Here is a 23,268-nt window from a genome sequence, read left to right as displayed (position 1 = left end):
TTTTTAATTTGGCATGGCAGGAGTCTACATCAAGATTGGAAAAATGATAACTCTTCAACATATATTGCTGTAAAAAATTGATTTTGTCCTCCAGTTTTTTATGTTTTCAAGTGTCAGGATACTGCACATGAATATTTTATTTTATAATACCAGACATACCCATCTAAGATTTTAAATGTCTTCTGTCTTCTTGTGTATAATACAGAATGCCTACAGTTCTTTAAAGGCTTTACAGAGAGATGTTAGAATAAGATTAGAGGTAAAAGAATTTCTACTTAAAACTAAACACGGACACATTTTGACATACCAGTGCATTCACTGTGGATAAGAAATTAATTCACTAAGACACAGTAATAGGTTTCCTTGTCTGACAGAGACAAGGCACAGAATGAGGCAACTGTTTTATTTTCATACACATTGACGACGCATGGAGCGAGACAGAAGGGTGCAAGTCTCTGAACTGTACACCGTCAAAAAAGACACCAGGCAGGGGAACAGAGACGACATCAGGAAGTACACTTACTGGGGTGGGGTGGGGTAGGGGAGGGAGGGAGAGGGGGAGGGAGGTTTACAATTTGAGCCAGCATGTCGACTGCATCGCTACAAACGACCTCAAACTGTGTGCCAACACAACAGGAGCAATCGGATATTTAAAACAAGACAAAATAATAACAAAAGTAAAGGACTGCTGATGTTTGGAAGACGAGAATTTCAACATGTCAAACAAGAGCAAAAACATCAAAAACAAATAATTGTGCATTGGCTTATTCAGTGAGTACATATCCCTGAGCAAAAGGCTCGATCAGCACCCCCCCAAGCAACACTTTGACATTCACTAAGAGAGCACAACAAGGCGCAAATGTTCAAATAGGAGGGCTCAGTTAAGACCAGTCTGAAGTTCTGACACGACTCTTTTATTGCCAATTTGCTAAACAAAAACAAAAAAAAAGCACATATTTTTAAGGACTGCTGAGTTATTTTAGCAAACGTCTCGTCTTTCTTCCAGGAAACCACAAGTTTAATCAAAGTCCACACACATGGTGCATACAGGTGCTGGTATACTACTCAGGATTCTTTGTAAAGCACAATAAGAAAACCTCATGAAGTTTAGTCAAACACAAGAGGAGCCACAACTTAGAGAGCAGAAAGAGAACTTGTATCCTTAATGCATCTGAAACAGTCTCAAAAATATCATTGATGAGTGTATTTATTTCCCAACACGGGGGTTCAAGTAGCAGATCAGAAGGATTTTTCACACATTTTTGTCAGTTGTTTTTTTAAATAGCAGGCTCCTTAGTTTTTAATGTAATTTATATGTATTGTGTTGTCATAGAAACCATCAGCTTGTTGGTACACGCTGTGTCTGAAACCACATGCTAACATACTGCCTGCTACATACTCAAACAGCATGAACTGCATGCTAACCCTGAGGTTAGTTTTGCTATTGGATAGTCTGAAAAGCTGCAAAGCATTGTGGGATAGTTGGGTCAAGACAAGTGAGTGAGCTATCATCATACTAAAAGAAATATGAATAATCTTGCACACATCCAGGAGTTTCTCACATTCACACGTTTGCATACTCTGAATCCAGAATGCACGACATAATCAACACGACTTCATACTTAGTATAAATAAATAGTATGAAAGTATACAGAAAGGTAAGTATACAGTTTCTGACACAGCTGTAAAGTGAAGTGGTTACGCTCAATCTACTGCTGGTATGACGGAGACTTCCCGCAGACGGTGCATTTAAAGCTGCCTCTTCCATGAGTTCATGTGGGCTTCAGTCCAAATGCCTTCACCAAGAGAGTGTACTAAAGTGTGACCTCATCAAAATAAAAGCCTAATTATGAGCTCATACCACTTCACACTTAGTATCTCTTGATTATTCGTGGGTCTCACAGTGAAACCTGCTGAGCTTTTCATTTTATATTCTTCTTTGAAGTAAACGGATGCTTTGAGCAGAACGTTTCATTACATTAAGCCCTATTGTTCTCGAGTTGCAGCGGGAATCTCAGAGGCCGATGTATTTTTAAACAGCAGGAGTTAAACTAAGCTTTCATTTTAGCTAGGTACTACTGAGGATGAGATATATATGCTTTAATTAAGTTAAACGACGGTAAACAATAATAATCCATACATTTCTGCAGACGGTTAAACGTCTTAGGTCACACCAAACATTCCCAGAATTGGTGCAAAAAAAGCTGCAAAAGAAAAATAAAGTTTGGGCACTGATGAGATTTTCTTCCAGTCATGTTGATGTGATTTATACCGACACATCTAGTAAAATGCAAAGAAATCAGAGGAGTGCTGCACAACGGGGATTAAGAGGGCCAGTTGAGCGTCTGGAACATGTTTGGTAAAGCAAACAGTCGTTTTTCTACAGACTCTTTTTTTCTACTTTGCAGCTGAGGTTCACTACATAGGTGTGAGGTACCAGAGTGGTATACAAAGCAATGTTTCATCTGATGTTAAAGATAGAGAATCGGTAGTTTAAATAACTTTGGATCATTTGGAGTTTCTTTCAATGAATGAGGACACATGTAATCCTCATACACATAACGTAACGTGGAACATGATGTTAGCATGTTTTTAACAGCACTCGGAGAAAGTGCACCTGCTCTCCTGAACCCACCTCAGCTCTCACTCACTCTCTCTCTCTCTCTCTCTCTCTCTCTAGTCATCTGTGGTGATGTTGCGGAACAAGTAGGCCATGGACTCTCCGTTGTGGATGCGGCGGATGGCTTCGGCCAAAATCATGCTGACGTCCACCGTCTTGATTTTGGGACACTGGAGCTTCTGGACTTCATGGGGGACTGTGTTCGTCACCACCACCTGAGGGTGCAAAGAGGGGGCTTAGTATGTGTTTCGATTAAAAAAGCAATTTCTTCCTCGTGCACCTGTGACATAAATAACATATTCTAAAGCTGCTAATAGATTTCAGAATGTTTACACTTTGCATACAAGGAAAATGCAAACATGTTTTAAATACAAGCCTATAGATCTAACATGGCCTGGTGACTAACTGGGACGGCAAGGAATCTGTCTTTAATAAAACATATAGATCATATCAACACATTTGATGAAATCCTATTTTTTTAAGTTGTGCTGAAACCAGGGACAGAGAGCATTGGGAATGAAATGCAGAAAAGGAGCCACAGGTAGGATTCGAACCCGGGCTGCCCGCTTGGAGGACTATAGCCTCCGTACATGAGGTGATTGCACTAACCACAAGGCCACAGGCGCCCCATACCGGTAAATCCAAAATCAAAACATTTTTTTGTGAACCCTAGATAGTTAGAGGAAACTGAAAGTTTAAACTAGAGGTTTACAGGAGGAGGAAATGCAACAAAAATCTACTAACAGCTTATTTCCTTCCCTAAAGAAGCCAGTTTTAAAAATCCTCCACTAAGATGAAGTATTGTTTCAAATAAGTTCTTCATTTATGTTTTGTTTTTTTTAAATCACCTTTGACTTTTTCTGTAGCTTCTGTTTTGATATTTCTCGGGTTTGAAGACACAGAAGATTTTAATTCAAATGCCAACAACGACTTCAAGAGATTTATTTGAGATATTTGAGAAAGACGCACGGTATCGAAAAACAACACGTTCAGAGCTGCTCACCTCATCGATGGCAGATTCCTCTATGAGACGTGGAGCGTCAGCAGACAGTAAGCCGTGTGTGGCCATGATATAAATTTTATAAGCTCCTCTCTCTTTCAGGATCTCCGCGGCCGCAACAAAGTCTCCGACATCATCGATTATGTCATCCTGACAGAGAGAGAAGGGGGGGGAGAAATTATAGTATCTGCACACTGCAACACTTAAAGGTCACATATTATGTTAAATACACTTCACCATGTTTTTCTAACACTAATATTGTCCCGAGTCCCAATTATAAGAAAAGTCCATCCTTTTGCCTTCTTCACTTTTCAGAAAATGTGCGCTAAAAAAACAGGACGTTTGGAGATTTTCCCTTTCTGACATCACAAAGGGCAGCAACCCCTCCCCCATGTGGGTGACACTCCCACAGCTAGGTGTTGGTTCTGTCCTCTGAGTCTGCCTTCTTACTGTAAACAATCGAGCATGGTGCAAGATAGCCCAAGCCACCCAAACCCTTCCAGAGAGGGGGTGTGGTCAGACACAGCTCATTTACATTTAAAGCTACAGACACAGAAACAGCCTGTTCTGAGCAGGGCTGAAATAAAGTTTTTTTTTGGCATGCTAAAATACAGAATCAGAGTTTATTATTAGCAAGAAACTTCACAGACATGTTTTGGGGGGCTCTGGGGCTTATTTAAACATAATGAAAAGGAAAATAATATGTAACCTTTAACAATTACACCAGCCTCTCTTTGCCTTTGGGCCATTTTTTTCTGACTTAATGCATCTGTTCAGTTGGCTGCTCTCACAATAGAATGGAGTTACTCAACCCAAACAGTTCATCTTACCACGATGATGGCAATTCTCCCCCCTACATCTCCGACAACAGTGATGGGCGGTTTCTCCTTGGCCATCATCACTGCAAAGACAGCAGAACTGATTACCTGTGGGAGCACTCTAACGAGGTTGTGTTCACTTCATTTCGCCTAATTAAAAGCAGTAGATTGGGTAAAATGGGTTGAGAAAATGTTCTGCGATTAAGGCAAATCTGCAAGCCAAATTAAATGGGTGTTATCAGATGGTGTAAATTATTTTTAGGAATTCTCTTGGTGTGAAACTGTGCAGTTATTAGTTGAAAATGCAATCAACGGTTGTAAAACTTCCCCCCATTGTACCCCACCTACCCCTGACAGGAGATTAAATTCAAATGCCAAACTTTGTAGAGAGCACATGCCATGCAAAATCAAAGCACAGGGTTTTTCTGCCCAGGATACCCAATCAGAAGTAAAACAACTGCCTGGACAGTGGACACACACGACCTTCAAGCCCTCAGGCAATGTGGCAGCAGTCTGCATATGTTCCGTTATGCACCAGAAGGATCAGATTTGATTTCACACGGGACGACAGTGGCCCGACAAGCACTGATGAGGATTTCTTCATACACACTTGCCAAATTCTGGGGTCGGTCGTCAAGTCGAACATCACCGCTGCCGAGCACTACGTTTACATGCACGCAATAATCTGATTTACAACAGCTGCATTTCTACCGACCAGAATCAAAAAAGAAAAGAAACGCGTGTTTACTCAAATCTGGACAGTTTAAACTGCCATTTCAGCTCGTCTATGCCTCGGTTTTGTTTTCATCTCTGTGAAATTAAACCACACTAATTTCTTAGCTATGACAATTTTGAGCGGTTTTATGGGATGATGGGTGCTAAAATAGTGACATTTTACTCCATTCAGGAGTATGAAATGTTTCATTGAAACTTGAAGCTCCTGTGAGGAACTTTCAGTTTGTGACGATTTTGGCGCCCCCTTTGGAGTAAAGCGGTACCTTTGATCTCTTTGCTGATCTTGTCTTGCACATGCGAAAGTGCCAAAAAATCTCATTCTGCTTTCTTTCTGCCATGTGTTTCACTCTGAAAATGTGCTTTAGAATATGCTAACAAATGCTACAGTTTCTGTAGCCAAGTGTAAATCGCCTCGTCTGACACCTACCCTGTGGGGGCGTTTACAGACATCAAAAAGACAACAGAAAAAATCAATCATGCCCGTTTATGGTCTTGTTTATCATGGCTCATAAGAGGTTTCAATGTAGATTTCAGTTAGTTACATAACCAGCTAAAAAAAGCCTTTTTACAGGATCTTTAAATACACATGGAAAAGAAAAACATTTACAGGACTCTACATTAATAAAAGTCATGTTTTTATGCTTTAAAATCCTTTTTACCCAGAGCACCACTTTGTGAAATAAACTAACTATATTAGAATGGATTAGGTTCAGTTGGAGCGGCTTTAAAATGCATTCTCTACACCTAACCGGATCAAACAAAATAAAAACACAGCTGCATTTTCAGTATCGTCGTGCATTTAAATGTAGTCGTTCAAAGGGGGGGAATAAGGAAACAATCAACTGACAAAAACAATCAGCCAGTAAAGCCGCTGATTGTGAAGGAAAACAGTAGAAAGAAGCAGAGAAGAGGAGGAGCATGCCTTGCAGAGCACTTTGCTGAATGCCGCGAGTCGCACGGCATCAGAACACCTGGGAGAATCACATTCAGACTGTTATCACTCGATGAAATTAAAGACAGCAAAAAGCCATGTTGTAAGCAGTAAACATTCCGATCCAAAAACATGTTGTTTACAACTTGCGAGGAAACTGCAACTAGCTACCTGAGAAATGTTTGGTCAGATATCATGAAGTTCATTTAAACTGAACTAATCAACATAATCCTCGGGGTAGATTTCAAAGATTTCATCAGCAAACTTTAACTACAGGTTTGCAGAAGGCTTAATGCTACGCTAAATATTAGCATGACGTCTCGAGTAGAAACTTTGATTGAGTACTGCCATTCGTAATGTTTCTTCTGACATTGCATGTTAGATTCACAAGCATGCCTTTTTTAAATTCTCATCACATGCAGTTATGACCAAATGTTAATCAGGGGGGTTTTTTTCAGAGCGGGTTTTAGATGGGTGCACCATGTGTTGATTGGCAAGATGAGTCCAGACACTGAACTGAAAAAATAAAACATGTTTGGCATGGTTCTGGTTTTTGATTCATGGATTAAAATAAAAAATCAGAACACAACAAAACAAAGAGCGGTTTGGACATCTTGTAAAACTACCGGTCTGGAATCTTAGAAAGGTGCATTTAAAAAAAAAAAATTAAAAAGAGCTGGTCATTTAGAGTCAAACATGACGTGCAAATTACGGCGTTTGATACTTGGGGAAAACAACTTTTCAGCCAATTGCGCTGAACAAGTCTGGAAACCAACAGTGCCGTTTGTGTGGATTTTGTCACCAGCTTCCTCTCCTGAATCCAGACTGAATTCTTTTCACAAGATGTGGCGCAAACCCGTTGTTTTTTTTCTTGGCATGCACGAAATCGAGGAGCCATTTGATAAGAAGAGGAATCATTTGATAAGTCAGATGTGAGTTAAGTTTACGGTCGTACTTGGGAGCTCTATGCCAGGGAACGGAGCTTGTTGTTTGCCTGCTATTACCAACAAATAAACACCACGTTAACACAAATGCACAAATATTTGACATGACAAACACATGATGCCAAGACTTGGAAAATCCTCTCGCTGGTTAGAAACACATTCCATCAAAAACATCAGAGCGATGACATAAAAGCTGACAGTCTTCTGAGCATTGAAGCTATTTGTGAGTTACTTTAAAAGGAGGATTTTTTAAGTCAAGGGTGAGAATAGAAACACAAGAAAGAATAGAGATTCATTTACCAAATAATGAAGTGCATACTGGACATAAATACTTTTGGAGTCATTTGCCAATGACACACTTCTTTGATACTTTCTCATTAAACTGGCCTTACCAGGAAGTACTTCTAAGAAGTATGTTAAAAAACGAGATGCCAGAGTCACGTTAGAATATATCAGCAAATAAAGAAAATGAAGAATCGATGATGTGGTACATAAGCGCCCCACTCTTGTCAGTGTCAGTGAGGGGTTTGCAGCTGGTGGATGATGCAGCGAGTGTAGCCGTTTCTGTGAAGGTTAAAACATGCACGTGACACAAAAATCTGCTTCTCCGAGGATGGAGGATGCTTGATAGCATGAGCGAGAAACAGCTACAAGTTAGCACAAAGAAGAGCTGTGTTAGGCTGTGGGCGGGGTTTATATCGTGAATGCAGTGAAGTAGTTAAGCTAGCAGAAATTATAATAATAATAATAATAGTAAGGACTTTCTTGCTTATCTTGACCATGGTAAAAAAAAAAAAGCAACAGAGACATGTTTGCAGAGGAGGTTAAATATGGACCGACAAATCTGCAAAGGAAATGTGGAAAGCAGTAACAGCTCGTTAAAGGTGTGTGTTGTTTCTTACGAGGCAGCTCCAGGCCCGTGTGTCCTGTGGTGTTGCGTACACACGGTGGAGAGTGTCGCCCGTCGGCCATGTCTGACTCTGAACACTGAGCCTCGCCGTGAATCACAGCCAGACCCAAACGAAGGCGCTCTGCATACGACTGAGCCCTAGAAAGATGACGAGGGGGAAAAAAAGCTGTTTAATTTAAAAGTTTTTACCAAATTGAATGTTTTTTTTTAGGACTGCATTAACATGTAATTACATCATAATAATGACAAAGATAACGATTAATGAATAACAGTTTTTAATGTTCAATGACGGGTGAAAGTGAGTCCTGGGTATGGCAGTGTGACAGCCACTGTGGGGAATGTGTTCATGTTGAAGACAAACTGTAGGTCCCACTGCTGTTCTTCAGTCTGACAGTTGTGGGCGCAAAGCAGCGCCTGATGCATTTACCTCTTAGCTGCTGATGGCGACTTTGCCACAATGATGGCATTTCTGTAATCAGGAATCTGAAAGGAAGACACAAACAGATGTTATAAAGTTTCCATCCGTTTGCTTGATGGGAACAGTTGTACACAGGTTGGGTTACTGGTGACGAGAGATGTTCTGACACACTTTTTTTCGTTTGCCCTGCAGACTAAAAACCAAAAGTAGAAAAATGTACAAATGCAGCTTTAAAATATCAACAGTAAGAAGAACAAGTTAAACCTTAGGAATAAAATGGAAGTGGGCACAAAGCTAGACATGACACACAGACCTGTATATGTGTCCCTGACAGTAAGTGGCTGTATTGGTTGTGTAGTGGGTGCGAGGTGTCTGAGGCTATTTTTTGTCCACTTTCAGTGCTTCTGCCGTATATGCTGACGGTGTGATAATTAACTGGTACCCCATATTTAGGGTGTTGCTAGCTGTCAAGGTTTTGAAAGCCCTGCCCTAGACCACACTGTATAAAAGGCAGTATCAGAACAACTCTACTACAGTTATACTTGGGAGACGTTTGAATGTTACTATCACCTCTTCTTGGATGTACTGAATCAAAAAAGGAGAGGCACGCAAGTTGTCCACAGGAAAGCTGAAGAAGCCCTGGATCTCCTTCTGATGCAAGTCCATGGTGATGATGTGTGTTATTCCTTTGGGGGGGTTAAAGACAGATGAGTGGAATTAAATACAAGCAAACAGCGCCACTGTGGTGAGAGGTTAACACTGCTTTGTTTTTCCGTACCTGCTTTAGCTAGCATCGAAGCTAACAACTTGCTAACAATTGAGCCCCGCTTCCTCATCTTGCACTGTTTGCTATAGGGAAAGTAGGGAATGACGCCGATGATGTTCTTTGCACAAGACGTCTTGAGGGCGTAGGCCATCACCAGCAGCTCCATGATGGCTGTGTTGACATCTCTGGTTGTGTAACAAAAGGATCAAAGAGGACACATACAATGTAAGTACACATGTTGCGATTCCTGTAGCATTGAACACAACAGAAAAAGCCATTCTGTCTGTACTCACCGTGGTATGGTCTGGATGATGAAGATAGTCTGTCCACGAACTGATTCTTTCACATCCACTCTGGTTTCTGTTTTGAAAGAACAAGTAGGTCCATTGATTGATTCAGCAAGGCTGCATCTTATTTCTGTATTTGTTCTGATGACCTGGGACAACGTGGGACTGTTAACTATAATGTCACAAACGTGTCTATTTTGTATGTAAAAGTGTTAATGAACTTGCATGTGCGCTATCTTGTGGACTGTCCTTTGAGGTGTCTTGTAATTGTGAAATTAATTTTATGGGTTTTTTTTGTAAGCACCTGCCATGCGACCAAAGATGAAGTTTTGCTTTTGTGCTTATTACTGCATATTTAAAAACATAAACATTTATTGATTAATGTGTTTTAAATAAATAAGTTAACTATATCTTCAATGCACATATCAATCACATTTAAAGGTCCCATATTATACTTTTTCTGGTTTTATATGCCCTTTAGTGTGTTTTCCAAGTGTCCTGTGCATGTTTAGGCACATCTGTGTGCAAAAATTCAAAGTCCGTGGAAACGCGGCTTCTCCTACGTCCTCCTGTTAGCTGTAGCATTAGCTGCATGTAACGCTCGGTTCTAGCCCCCCTCGATAAAAAATTGTCAGTCCGACGTCATTGTCAGTGTGAGATCACTGATCTAAGCCCATTGGCTCGTTGTGGCAAGCCCTGCAGCTCATGTTGAAATTTCCGAGAAGCGTGCTGAGCAACTGACCAATAACGACAGAGCGGATTGGCAGACCAATCAGAGCAGACTTGGCCCACGTGGGGTCTAACAGTGTGGGCTCAACAGAGTGCAGCTGACAGACTCAGAGCGTAGAGGGAGCAAGGAGGAGCAGTACATGAAAACAGACACTTTTTTCGGACTTTAGCTATTGTGAACATACAAAAGTAGGAACATAGATTAAATATATGAACCCCAAAAAGGGCAGAATATGGGCTTTTTAAAGGAAGAATGTGTGACTTTTTGATCCAGTAGATGTCGCCACTGAGCACCAGCTTTATACCAAAACAAACTGCTGTTTGGCAACGCCTTGGCTCTCCTCCAGCGTCACACCTCAAATCCCTCTTCAATCATGTTCACACAAAGGAGTTATGAATTAGTACGCACCATAATTAAGCATAATTAAGCGCAAGTGGCGGACAAAATTGTCCTTTGATCGAGCTGCAATTGCCTGTGGCCTGCTTTGTTGTGTTAGCAGGCTAATCATAGCTTCAACATAAATTGACACGGAATGACTGTGATCTAAAGACACCTAAGTGACATCCAAATCAGCAGTGAGTAGATTGCTATTCTTCTTTCTCTAGTCTTTGACTGAAACAGATTTATACGTAAGGCCGTCCAGTCCATGTAAACATGATGTAAACATGACGTAAACATGATGTAAACATGACGTAAACACGGCTCAGACAGCAGTACAGCTGGCGGGACTCACGCTTCTCACTCATTGTAGACAGTCATGACTCAAAGAGACATTTACAGATATACAGATACTTGATTTCTGCTGTATTTATGTGTAAAATGTTTCACATTCTTCCTTTAAATGCAGCAACTGATTATCAATATGAAGAATGTTTTTAGTTCAACTTCCTCAATAGTAGCTTGACATTATAGGAGGAGGATCATTAAATCATAATCATCTCTAATCATAGAGAACTGAGCTGACAGAAGATATAAAGTGATATAACCACCCTTTCCTTCAGTGTATCATGATAAAATGTGAACTATGTCCATCTAAACAATATGGCTCAGTCTTCTTTTACACACATATGAAATATTCCTGATGGATTAGTCACCTCCAAAACATTTCCATACCGGAATTAAAAACTCTACAGACTCTCAAAAAAAATTAAAAAAAGATGACTTTGCTCATTCTAAGAAAGATACAAGACATACAGTCAAATGTTATGTTTTTCCAGAGTTACAAGAAAACTGTCTGACATGTTTATTTAGACTTGCCCTGCAGGGTCTGAAGAAAACTTCCCATGAGCAATGTTTAGTGTGTCATGTAGTGATGCTGGACTGACATGTTTAAATGAATTCATATTTAACAGGCCAGGAGCCAGCCTAGCTTCAGGCTTTTTTTTTATACATTAAGTGGACCTGTTTTACAGTTTTCCCCTCTTTTTTTTCGGCTCTTTTCTACCCATGTTAGCCCGCCAACCAGCGGCTGGATCACTGTACAGTTTTTGACGTGCGTTTGGTAATACGTGCAAGTTTTTAACACAATCATTAATGGACTGAGAATCACAAGAGTGTCTACTTAATCTAATTAATTTCCTCCCTCGTCTTTTATTCCTCAACAAAACTATTTAAACTAAAATCCCCCCAAATTGACACAAACCAATCTGAAAGTAGCTGAAAGCTCCATCTGACAGGCCAAATGTTTTTTTTTACATTTGATATAAATCAGGCAGTTTATTGCAATGTGTTTTTGCCTTATCGATTGTGTTATAGTTAAACTCACAATCCACAAACAGCAAACAAATATCTACCAGCTGCCTTTGCTGGTTACAACATACTTTGACACTCAAAGCCATGATGACGTTCTCCTTACCTCGGTTTGATTCCTGAAAGACCACAGACTTCCCCAGTTCAACTCCCAGCCGCCTGAGAAACAGGAGAACAAAATAACATCAAATTCAAATTCAAGAAAAACTTTATTTGTCCCCGGGGGGGCACAGAGCAGTAAATTAACAACAGTGCAAGTAGACGAAACATTTTAACCTGAATATAAAGTGTCAATTTAAATACAACTTAAAAATACAAAATATAAAATATAAAAGGGTAGATATGACAGGGCGGCTGCGGCTCAGTTGGTAGAGTCGTTGCCTCTCAACCGGAAGGTCGAGTGTTTGATCCCCAGCTGAGCAACATGTCCGATGTGTCCTTGGGCAAGACACTTCACCCTGCATTGCTCCCACTGCTTCAGTGGTGGTGTATGAATGATCACTACCATCATCAGTGTGTGAACTAATATATACAATATAACTGTAAAGGTAGAAATTAGATAAATAAAGTGACCGTGGTGCAATGATGGATAAGAAACAACAGGAATAAAGTAAGCAGAACTGGATGAATACTGAAATCAGGAATGTCACCCAAGGTTTGAGGTTTACTTCCCCTACACATCAATGTCAATATCAATATGACCCACCATCCATTTATTCATATTCAGTCATTGAAAACTAGCTTTAAACATCCCTATGATGACAGTGAAACAACACACGGTTTTGTGTTACACTAAAAAGTCCCATATGTTTGTCAATGCAAATAGCTGGCCAAACTAAATGAAACTAAATGAAGGATAATAACGCTTTTCTATCACTCAGTTAGTCGTGATATATCAAAAACATTGTGCTTACTCTGTTATCTTCTTGGCCAATTCTGTGCATGCTGCGGAGGAGTTTGCGGAAAACACGCGGTAACCACTTTTGGCGACGTTCATCCTTAGCACTGCCGCTGGTTTCACCTGCGACACGGGAACAGTTGCACACCTTTGTCAGCTCAATGCAGCTTTTGATGCCGATGACGTCGTTAGCTAGCAATATCCCCCGCTAACTAGTCCGCTAGGTCAGCTAGTTACACAGATATATCGTACATACCCTGTATGAACTTAGCTAAAGCTTGGCTGCAAAACAAAAGATTAATAACAGGATATATTGTGCGTATGATTTTCAAGTTAAGAGGCAAACACCTGTCCGTTAAGTAGCACTGCAGCCTTACAACTGTTAACTCAAGCTTCCTTTCTTCTTCGTTTGTGTTTATTGACGGTCGTCACACCAGCTGAGAGGCTCATTACCGCCATCAGCTGGACGGGAATAGAATAGAATAGAATAGAATAGAATGTCTTTATTGTCATTATGCAGTTGTACAACGAAATTATTGGGCTTCACCTTAAAGTGCACACACATACAAGCATCCACAGCTAAAAACAACAGAAGAAATTTAAAAAAAAAAGGAACTCTCATTCAGGTAAGATGGGCAATGTATGGTAGGAGTTATTTACATGTAGTAGCATAACAGAATATAAATAGATATTGCAGAAATATAAAATAAATATTGCACAGTATGAAATGTAAAATATTGCAGAAATATAAAATAAAAGAAATATTGCACAGTATGAAATGTAAAATATTGCAGAAATATAAATAAATATTGCACAGTATGAAATGTAAAATATTGCAGAAATATAAAATAAGTATTGCACAGTATGAAATGTAAAATATTGCAGAAATATAAAATAAATATTGCACAGTATGTGTGGTGAGGGTGGGACGGTCAACACATGAAAGGTGTAGTATTACAGTTTATTTTATACACAAATTTTTTTTTGCTATAGTTTGTCAGTGTTAGTCAGTGTTAGTTTGGCCACAGTGCCAACCTTCTAATTTGGACTAGCTAACTTAACTGTAGTTTTTGTTCTTTTCTATCTCCTGCATGGCCAATAATATTGCAATTAGCTCCGTGGTACATAATGATTAATGATATTTTAATGTTTGCATGTAAATACAGTATTTTCCTCCGACATCTGGCCAAAATGGAAAACTCACATACTGTGATAGCCTACTGCTGTGTTTTAGGTTATGAGTCATTAAGGGAATCTGGCCATTGTTCTCATTTCACTGCTTCCCAAATAATGTGCACTTGCCAAATACAATGCTTGTTTAAATTAGGAGGGGCATTCAGTCATATTTCAAGCTAAAACAACATATTTCATAATAACTTGGCTATATTACACAACAGCTAAGTTAAGTGTTTCATTAAGCAAGAACAATACATGTAGGCATAGTTACATTTAATTAAAGTGCAACTGATGGACTTCCAGCCATGGCTAATTTGCTGTCCTTGTCCCAGGTTCGACTTTTAGGAAATAACACACAGGACACAAAAATGTAAAGAAGACATGATAACTGACGATTGCAGCAAACTTTTTTTAAGCTGCAGGTCATGTAAGCTAGCCGAATGCTTGCTGTCTTGTAGCTAGCTATGCCCTATACCAAATATCTTCTCTTGTGCAAGATTAATTATTTTTAGATTTTGACAGTCCCTTGTCTTCACATTTTCTGATCAATAGAAATATGGTAAACTAATATTTTGTCAGATTCTCTACATTATACAAATTACAACCTTGAACACACAGCAGTAGCCTATAGCATTTTAGCTTCTCGCCTTGAGCATGACATCAAAGGATAAAATAGTCGCCACTGAATAAGGTTAATGTTATACCAATAATAATATTACAATAGTAACGATTTATCATAGAATCAAGGATGTAGATAATTGTGAAGGTAAAAGCAAAGAGGTTAACTCAAGCAGATAATCTTGCTCATGAACGTATTAGTCAATATTCTTAAAAATCTTGTTTTTGCATTTAGTTCATGACAGAGGGGGCTAATAATTGACTTCTTTCTCCACATTTCTTGGATTTCAAACAATTGCATTGTGCACTTCAAAGCATGATTACTCCAGGCATCCACTAGGTGTCATTACTCATTAGGCCTTCATCTAAAGTAGAGATGAATGTGTCTGGATGAAACAAGACCATAAGATCTCTGATCCTCTGAGGGGAATATGTTTAAAGTTTATCATTGTTTCATATGAACTCGAGTCTGGACTTGCTTCTTAGGGAAAAAGAAACAATCATAAATCATTACGACTTGTATCTGGCTTTGTCTGCTGCGACATCAGTCAATATAGGAGCAGAGCTGGCTGATGCTTAATCATTGACTGAATCTCATAGATGTTCTGGTGCACGACACCCTTAACAGAAACAATTAGTTACATACATTTCAAGGTGCGTGAGAACCTTAAAACTCAACTTGTGACTTTGTCATGTGAATTGGGAGTGCCTGAATTGCATGAGTTGAATAGTTTCACCTTTAATCGTCTTTCAAATCTTGATCGGCAGATGCAAGAAACAGCTTTCAGACACAGCAATCCTGGATATATGACAAGTGTCTACCCAGGCAACATTTTTTTACCATCTTGATTACAAGGACTCTGTCAATGTTTAACAGGGCCTGCAGTTGTTGGCAGCTATACCGTACACTGCAACTTCGTGCAAAGGTAATAAATTCACCTCAATCATAGCTTTTCGAACATTTTGAAGGCTGCTCCCATGTTTGCTCACATCAGACAGTTTTCTGCCAAGGTCCATGGCTAATTATTGGTGTTTGACTTGCCTAAAGTGAAATAAATGTCCACTGATACTACAGGCTTTTGACAAAGTGCTGTGTGGCCGTCTTTTGGGATTTGTGCATGTTATAAAACAGGTAAAGTAAAGCTAAATGGACTTAAAACTCTCTGATATGACCTTTATCTTGTTAGACGCACGAATCAAAAGCAAATGACGCCTGCCCTATTTTCGATAGACGTCATGCTGTTTAATTTGCAGTCTGCAAAGTGTTTTTACATTTACATCTGCAAGGCTTTGTGAGAAATTCAATATCATTACTCAGGTTAATCTCTTTGATAGACTGGAATGGTGACGATAGCGGGAGAAGAGGTCAGAGCGATGGGCGTCTTTATCTTACTTTAACGTCATAATCTTACCTTTTACCCACTGAATGTATTACATATCTGACTCTTTTATTTCATAAGGATTTGTCTCCTTTCGCTTTTCATCAAACACCACCTACAAAGGTGAGGTGGGAAGAAGGAGAGAGAAGAGGGGGAGAGGAGAGAGTGTAAAAGAGAGAGTACAGAAGCTCCTCCTCATTCGCTGCGTGTGTTTTCTTGTGTGTGTTTTTTTTTTCCGCCTGTTCTTCACACACACTCTCGCTCAGCAGAGATTCAGAGGTGGAGAGCAAATATTCTCACTGGGAAAAGGGGGGAAGGGAAGCAGATTTGCTTCATCTACTATCAAGAAAGAGGGATAAACAAGGAAAAAAAAGGAAAAAAAGGGGTAGAAAAATAAAGTGCTATTTTCAAGGCAGTGCAGAGGGGAGCTACTTTTATCAGCCTTGCCTTCTGCACGTGCTCAGTAAGGCAAAGCTGTATTTCCATGATGGAGAGGATGCAAGGAGAGGGAGAGGTGGATCACCTGGAGCAACCAAGCCCACTTACGGACAAGGAGAGGGTGATGATCCAGGACTCCTGGGCCAAAGTCTACCAGAACTGTGATGACGCTGGGATGGCCATACTAGTCAGGTATTTCTTTTTCTTTCTTAGTTTCACTCACCTGTTTATGATTCAAATGCAATGGGCACTGAGTCAGATGCAGGCCTACTCTGAAGATATTGATAGAATCTGGATAATAGAAGAAGAGTACGGCTGTTTACTGAAGCTTTAAACACAGCTTGTTCTCACTTTTCGAACTGAAAAAGAAGCTGGAAATGACAAAACTGTATGCATTAAATCTTGATTTCATTAAAAGAATTTTCCCCTCATCTCTTGCCATGTAATAATTTCACTCCTAATAAAGTAAAATTAGCAGTTTGTTGCTTTTATCCTTAATAATGGAACTGCACCTAGTGGATCCATTAAGAATGAAACGTGCAATAAATCCATTTAAAGCTACTGTTAGGAACTTTACATTTGCGTCGATTTTGGGGCTCTTTTGTTAATGTCTTGTACATGTGACAAAAAAAGAATCCTGTTGAATTTAAACACTCTAACGTATTAGTAACTGTGAACCATGACAGTGGAAAGTGTAAAAAATAGATGCTATTAATCGCCTCGTCTGACACCTACCCCTTGGCAGCGGTTTCAGGCATTAAAAAAAACTTTTCAGAAACAATCAATCTTTTCCCTGATGGGTTGGTTTGTTTCTGTAGGCCATAAAGACACATCAGTATTATTCTCAGTCTGTTTCATAACCGTCTAAAAACTCTCCACCGTAGCTTTAAACACATTTAAACAAGAGTCCCGACTTTTGAGCTATCCTCCTTCAGAATGCACTGGAAGTGATATTTAAATCATCTCATTTACTGTTAGTACGAATTTTCATGAAATTCATTCATCTTGGTAACTTTGTGAAATGTACTATTTAAGTCTTTTAGCCACCTGTTAGCACTCCTACTTTTGGGTGTCTGAAGCTGTAACCTTATATGGGTGAAACACCTAAATTGTAGCAGATCTTTAATTGTGTAAGAGCCAACCCTATATTGTCAACAACTGTTTGCTAGACAAAAAGTCTACAGTCTGTTACGTATACAAATCAGTGTCATGTCATCTTTATTGTTTTATAGTGATGTACCCAAATAGAAAGGAATTTGTGGGTTGCACCTTTTAACAGAATATAAGCAGCACTGTGAACACTGTTACTTGGTCACCGATTTGTAAGCATGCGTGTTTGGTAAAGTTGTCTGACCTTGGCCGATTAAATGGTGTTATAATCTACAGTCTGTTTCACGATTTCTTCATTGGATTTATACAGCAGAAACAACCCCCACCTAACATTTACTTAACAAGTTTTTAGATTGTCTGAAGTCATGTAATCTAATGTGATGTCCACACCTCTCCCCTTTGCCTTAGTGTAATTTGTCAAGTAGCAGAGGGGGATAAACATTATAGTCCATCAGCCTAACGTCTTTGGCTCTCAAAGGGCTCCCTCCCCTGGATGAAGTCATGCTTGAATGGCAGGTTACCTATACAGCAGCATGTGTCCATCACTTCTTCTCACTGAAATCAGAAATGAGAAAGTTGTACCGGGATGTCTACCACTGAGGATTGTTTTCGCATTTGTAGTAGGGTTCCTGCCACCACCACCAAAAAAATAAACCGTCAAAACAGCAAACCTGCTCTTTCCCGTGTGATGAGGTTCACAGCATGACACTGCATGCCTTTATAATCCTTCATGATTGCAGGAGGTGAAAGTTGAGAGGGAGTGTAGCAGAGAAAATGCAAAGTGCACAGTGAACCTCAGCAGGATAATGTATATGCCCACACATGTCCGATTTTCAGGAATTTGCTGCAAACGATTTTTTGGATTTAACTCCTCTTCTGTCTATGATAAACACGGCCTCATTTTTCTTTCCCTCACATTCCTGCATAAAGACCCCGTAACCTTGAGGAATTTGAGGAATGGGGATGGATCGATAAGACAACCATGGTAAACTCTCCTTTTGGCCAATCAGATCTGTCTTTATGGTAACAGATACGATCCAAAATAGCCCCGAAATGAGAAACTTTCTGTGGATTCTGCTCTTCAATTAGTCCCGTAGAATAGATAAGAAAGGATTAAGAGTCCAATGACCATATCAAATACTAATGAGGCTATTTATATGCAACCACAGGTCATGCAATTACACGACAGAGAGATTAAACGCTGCAGCTCCTCATTAGTTTGCAGCGAAAACTCTTCATACTTTGCTCCACCCCGAGCGGAGGGATTAAGACAACTCGCAAGTGAAACCTCCAAAATACCAACCATATGTTTGAGAGCTAACAGGGAAATATTTGCTTCCTTTTGGTGTTAGCTGTTGCAGAGACAGCAGGAGATGAGACATCAGGATTAGATAGGCAGCAACCAGATGCATTGGCTCCTTTCCCAGACTTAGGGAAGGGGGGAGTTTTTAGGTTCCTCTTTGCTAATTCTCTATGACACCTCTGGGGGTCAAACAGGGCCAATACGAAAACAAAAAAAAAAAAAACAAAGAAAGAAAGAGTCTTTCTATCAGACTATTACTTGCACAATGTGTGACAGAAGGACATATCCGAGCGTGAACACAAATGTGCAGACACATATTTCATGACAAATTAAACATAAAAAGTATTCAATCTTTGCAGGGACTGTAACTGCAATTGAAAGCAGAAAATAATAAAGTCATCAGGCGTAGCATGAGTAGGCAGTGACATTCCTCTTTTCTTCACGTTGCCCTCTGTAATTTCACCTTTTGTGAAACATTTTCGTAAGTCGTGCATGATCCTTCTTTTCATTTTTTTTGAGGCATGAAAGGATCCACAGAGCAGAACCACAAAAACATACTCGCCAAAAGGTTCTCAAGGGCCACATACAGAGACATCAAGTACTGTATAAATGACTTGTCTGGATCCGTTTAGACAAAATATTGTTTGATAAATGAATTGGTCAGATGTGATAAGATAAGAAGTATTACAGAGTAGATAACTTGATAACTGCGGCTAATCAACAATAAACCAAATCTTCAAAAGTCTAATTTAATCAACAGACTCTTACATTACGTTTATCAGGAATAACATAAATCATGTACTTATTTACAAACCACATTTTCTGAAAACATTCTTTCTGCAACCATCTAAACACTGAGATAGAGTAAACCATTACATTCATTCTCAAAGCCAAAGCATAAACTGTTTTCCCTCCCAGTCACTATCAGGGCTAAATCAACCCTCAGGACAGGAGGGTTGGCAAGGCAGTCCGAATTGCATTAAATCTGAGAGACTATTGTATGTACAAGCGTCATGCATTCAAACTCAATCAATTTGGCCAATCAGAAGAAGCTCCAGCTAGCTCTATTCTTCCTTTGAAGGAGAGATGACAGGTTGTAAACATAAGAAAGATCAAATAGGCAGGACTGCAGAAAAACAGCTGATACCGTAGGTGAGTAGCAAAAAGTGTACGCCTATGTTGGTTAAGTTGTGCTTTTCAGAAGCACTATATAGAAAAGTGCTATTGCACATCGCAGACGTGAGTTAAAGGGGAAAAAACTTTTTGCACTGTCGTAGCAGGGCGCTTAGCAGGTTTGATTTCAAAAGTGTGCAGATGTTGAATCCCTAGAATCGTTCCTCACTGTCATCACAACAAATATGAAACAATTTAACAGGTATTATGGTTAATAGATAGCCATTTTGTCACTCAATTTCTCTGTTGCCCTCTCACCGATTTTCAGATATATATATTCAACATACAAGGTTATACCAAGAAAAAGTTCAAAGCAAACATTTAAAGGGAAAATATGCAGCAATCTCTTGTCACTGCTAATATTTACACATGGTATCTTGCCTGCAAAAAAAAAAAATGAATGTGGGTTTTTGCAGGATCAAGCTACTGCAGGCTTAAGGGCGGTGAGATTAGTGGAGCTTCATAGCAGCTGCTCATACTCATATCTCTGATTCTTCTTCCTCCTCCCTCTTAGGCTGTTTGTGAACTTTCCCTCGTCCAAGCAGTACTTCAGCCAGTTCAAGCACATCGAGGAGCCAGAGGAGCTGGAGCGCAGCGGCCAGCTCAGGAAGCACGCCCACAGAGTCATGAATGCCATCAATACTCTCGTGGAGAGCCTGGATAACTCAGACAAGGTGGCTTCAGTGCTGAAGCTCGTGGGAAAGGCCCATGCGCTTCGACACAAGGTGGAGCCTGTGTACTTCAAGGTAAAGTGTGTGGGGAAAAAGTCAAAAGTGGTTAAACTAATTTATTCACGTTATTTATTTTGTAATAAAAAATGAAAGCTGCATACATATTTTTGACTTTACGGAACAAACACAGCTCATTCCTCAATTAGAACACTAATTGCAGTCACCACAAAAATAATCTATAGGTTTACAAAATACTAAACTGAAACTGAAACTGAAACTGAAGGTCACTAAAGCTGTGACAAAAAAATGACTCCACCACTTGAAAACTGTACTGTGAAGTAGATTTACTCCTGCTAGCTAGCAACTGCCCGCCAGCTGCAGCCTTCAATGGCAAATAACAAAAGTAGCTATCTTTCAGCTCCAAAACAAAACATCACTTTCAACCTGAATACACGGGTTTGATCATGTGAAAACAAAAGTGAAAGCAACTGTTGACTTTAAAGTAACGTGTGTAATATCACTTATGCAATGTAACTTACGGTACATTTATTGATCATAAATAGTGCAATTTGATATTCTTAACTTAATAAAATAGTCAAGCTTGCATTAAAAGAACAAATAGATGCATTATTCCAAATGTCAAACATTTTCTTTAGGTGTCTGAAGTATTATTGTTGTGTCTTGCCCAGATCCTCAGTGGTGTGATACTGGAAGTCCTGGGTGAAGAGTTTTCAGAGGTTGTGACCCCAGAGGTGGCCGCAGCATGGACCAAACTCTTGGCTACAGTCTACTGCAACATCACAGCTATCTACAAGGAAGTGGGCTGGACCAAACTCCCAACTTCAACTGGGTGAAGCTTTAGGTCTTCGACCATAAACACCCAGAGACTTCTAATTTTCTTATTTTTTTTTCAGAGCCTTGTAAAGAATGAACTAACTGTACTGACTTTTTAAGGGAGCAATGTGTCTCCACAGAGGTTATGTGAAAAGATTAGGAATACATTTTTAATCTAAGTAATCACAGGCTGTGGAACAGATATTTTGCCCTTTGAAGGCTTATTATGTAAATTAAAGCTCTCCTTGTTTTTTATACTCTTGTAAAGGAACCATTTAGAGGCTAGAGCAAAGAGGACAAAAACACAATCATAAACCTATAGCAGAGTACAAGGGGTCACATTTGACTTGGATGTGCCTTCTACTGAATGTGTATAGCTAAAAACTGCCATGTGGACACCATACTTTCTAAATATCATTCGATGTTTTCTAACGTTTCCATTTATCAGTCCTGGCGTGACCCGTCCATGAGACTTTTTCAGATTTTTGACAGTATTTAATCCAGATGATTTTACATGTTTCTCATCATGACTCACCTTTGAATCTGTGTTTAACTATTTTTGAATAAAAATAAAGAGAAAGTTACTGTTGCAATGCCTAATCCTTTTTAACATACATCTGGTCTAATCTGGTTCTTGGCCTACTGCTCCCATGTCTGCTTGAGTATAAGTGGCTCAGATACTATACCTATTTATGGCCCCATCTGTTCCACCAAGCTCTCACTTTTCATATTTTATTGTAACTCAGTACTTCAGGTAATCATTTGCAATTCAATGGAAATTCCTTTTTAACAAAGTGATGATTTATTTTTTCGCAATAAAAGACCATATGAAGGTTATTTGCTTGCAGTGTTGACGTCATGTTGCTGGTTGGGTTGTTTTCAGGACAGAAACACACAGCATGCTCTGTTTACCGCCTAGTCCTGCCCTACCAGATCCAACCCGCTCCTTGATCCAAGCTAATCCTCTCAGTTAATCTCCCCAATCATGAGTGACAGCCAGGACGAAATACAGGAATAGTCAGATTGTTACACCACACATATACTCTGCCTTTTTACCATTCAAGCCTTTCAATGGGAGGAGAAGGCTCCATGCTCTGAAATATCATCAGTCCCAAGGACGAAGATCCTTGGGTCGGTATTGAGGACCATGTGCACAACAATGGTGGTCCTCACCACCATCGCACTTATCCTGCGCCAGAGATTCTCCAACAAAATCAAGCCGTGAGTACTGATAAAGAACGTTTTTTAAAGAGTTAAATCTGTCTGTGTTTCAACTGTGGAACAGAAATGAGAGCCTGCTTTTCATCAGTAATAAGATTTGGATTTAGAGTTTGTTTTTTTTCTTCAAAAAAAAGGCAATTCTACCGCTTGAGGCTTGTGAGAAAAGACTTAAATAAACATTAAAATGTTTCCAGCCAGTCTACAAATAACAACACATACAAACAAGTGCATGTCTGTTTTCCATGTGTGGGAGAGTGAGAGAAGTAGTGTGAGTCTTATCTGCGCCTTTGATTTGAAATCACTCTTGTGATTATTTAAGGGTTCGCCTCAGGCAGCAGTGTGTCGATTAAGTGGCTCCATACATAACAACCGTGTATTCCAGCTTTTTTTTAATGGAGAGATGAATTGAAGGGAAAGAACTGGAACTCTTCAGCTCTTGGCTGCTAATTGACGCAAAGTGCAACCTTCTCAGAACCCCCCCCCCCCCCCCTTCCCACCAGCCCTGCTAAGCTATACTCACATGGCTATTACGAACAATA

At 39.6% G+C, this 23,268-nt stretch overlaps 2 protein-coding genes across 5 annotated transcripts; one reads left to right on the top strand and one right to left on the bottom strand.

Moving 5' to 3' along the window:
* Positions 1–893: 893 nt before the first annotated feature.
* prpsap2 (phosphoribosyl pyrophosphate synthetase-associated protein 2) lies at positions 894–13,231 on the bottom strand. 3 transcript variants are annotated; one of them, XM_061027146.1, is made up of 12 exons: positions 13,155–13,231; positions 12,823–12,929; positions 12,015–12,067; positions 9,436–9,502; positions 9,155–9,327; positions 8,947–9,062; positions 8,386–8,441; positions 7,951–8,096; positions 7,060–7,101; positions 4,451–4,521; positions 3,624–3,770; positions 894–2,835 (listed from the first exon to the last, which is right to left on the bottom strand). In XM_061027146.1, the coding sequence occupies exons 2-12, from the start codon at positions 12,903–12,905 to the stop codon at positions 2,677–2,679; spliced, it is 1,113 nt and encodes a 370-aa protein (XP_060883129.1). In that variant the 5' UTR covers positions 12,906–12,929; positions 13,155–13,231; the 3' UTR covers positions 894–2,676. The 3 variants fall into 3 exon arrangements, with proteins under 3 accessions (XP_060883129.1, XP_060883128.1, XP_060883130.1); XM_061027145.1 differs by having other exon boundaries at positions 13,063–13,218; XM_061027147.1 differs by lacking the exon at positions 7,060–7,101 and having other exon boundaries at positions 12,823–13,218.
* A 2,342-nt stretch (positions 13,232–15,573) lies between these two features.
* LOC132954004 (cytoglobin-1-like) lies at positions 15,574–22,078 on the top strand. Of its 2 annotated transcripts, XM_061026429.1 has the most exons (4): positions 15,574–15,732; positions 16,444–16,609; positions 20,518–20,749; positions 21,364–22,078. In XM_061026429.1, exons 2-4 carry the CDS (start codon positions 16,464–16,466, stop codon positions 21,526–21,528), a joined length of 543 nt encoding a protein of 180 aa, XP_060882412.1. In that variant the 5' UTR covers positions 15,574–15,732; positions 16,444–16,463; the 3' UTR covers positions 21,529–22,078. The 2 variants fall into 2 exon arrangements, with proteins under 2 accessions (XP_060882412.1, XP_060882411.1); XM_061026428.1 differs by lacking the exon at positions 15,574–15,732 and having other exon boundaries at positions 15,751–16,609.
* Positions 22,079–23,268: the final 1,190 nt, after the last annotated feature.

The sequence above is a fragment of the Labrus mixtus genome, chromosome 20, assembly GCF_963584025.1.
Source record: "Labrus mixtus chromosome 20, fLabMix1.1, whole genome shotgun sequence".
Lineage (NCBI taxonomy): Eukaryota > Metazoa > Chordata > Actinopteri > Labriformes > Labridae > Labrus > Labrus mixtus.
Note: the sequence above shows the minus strand (reverse complement) of the source record. Positions and strands in the feature narration are given on the sequence as shown.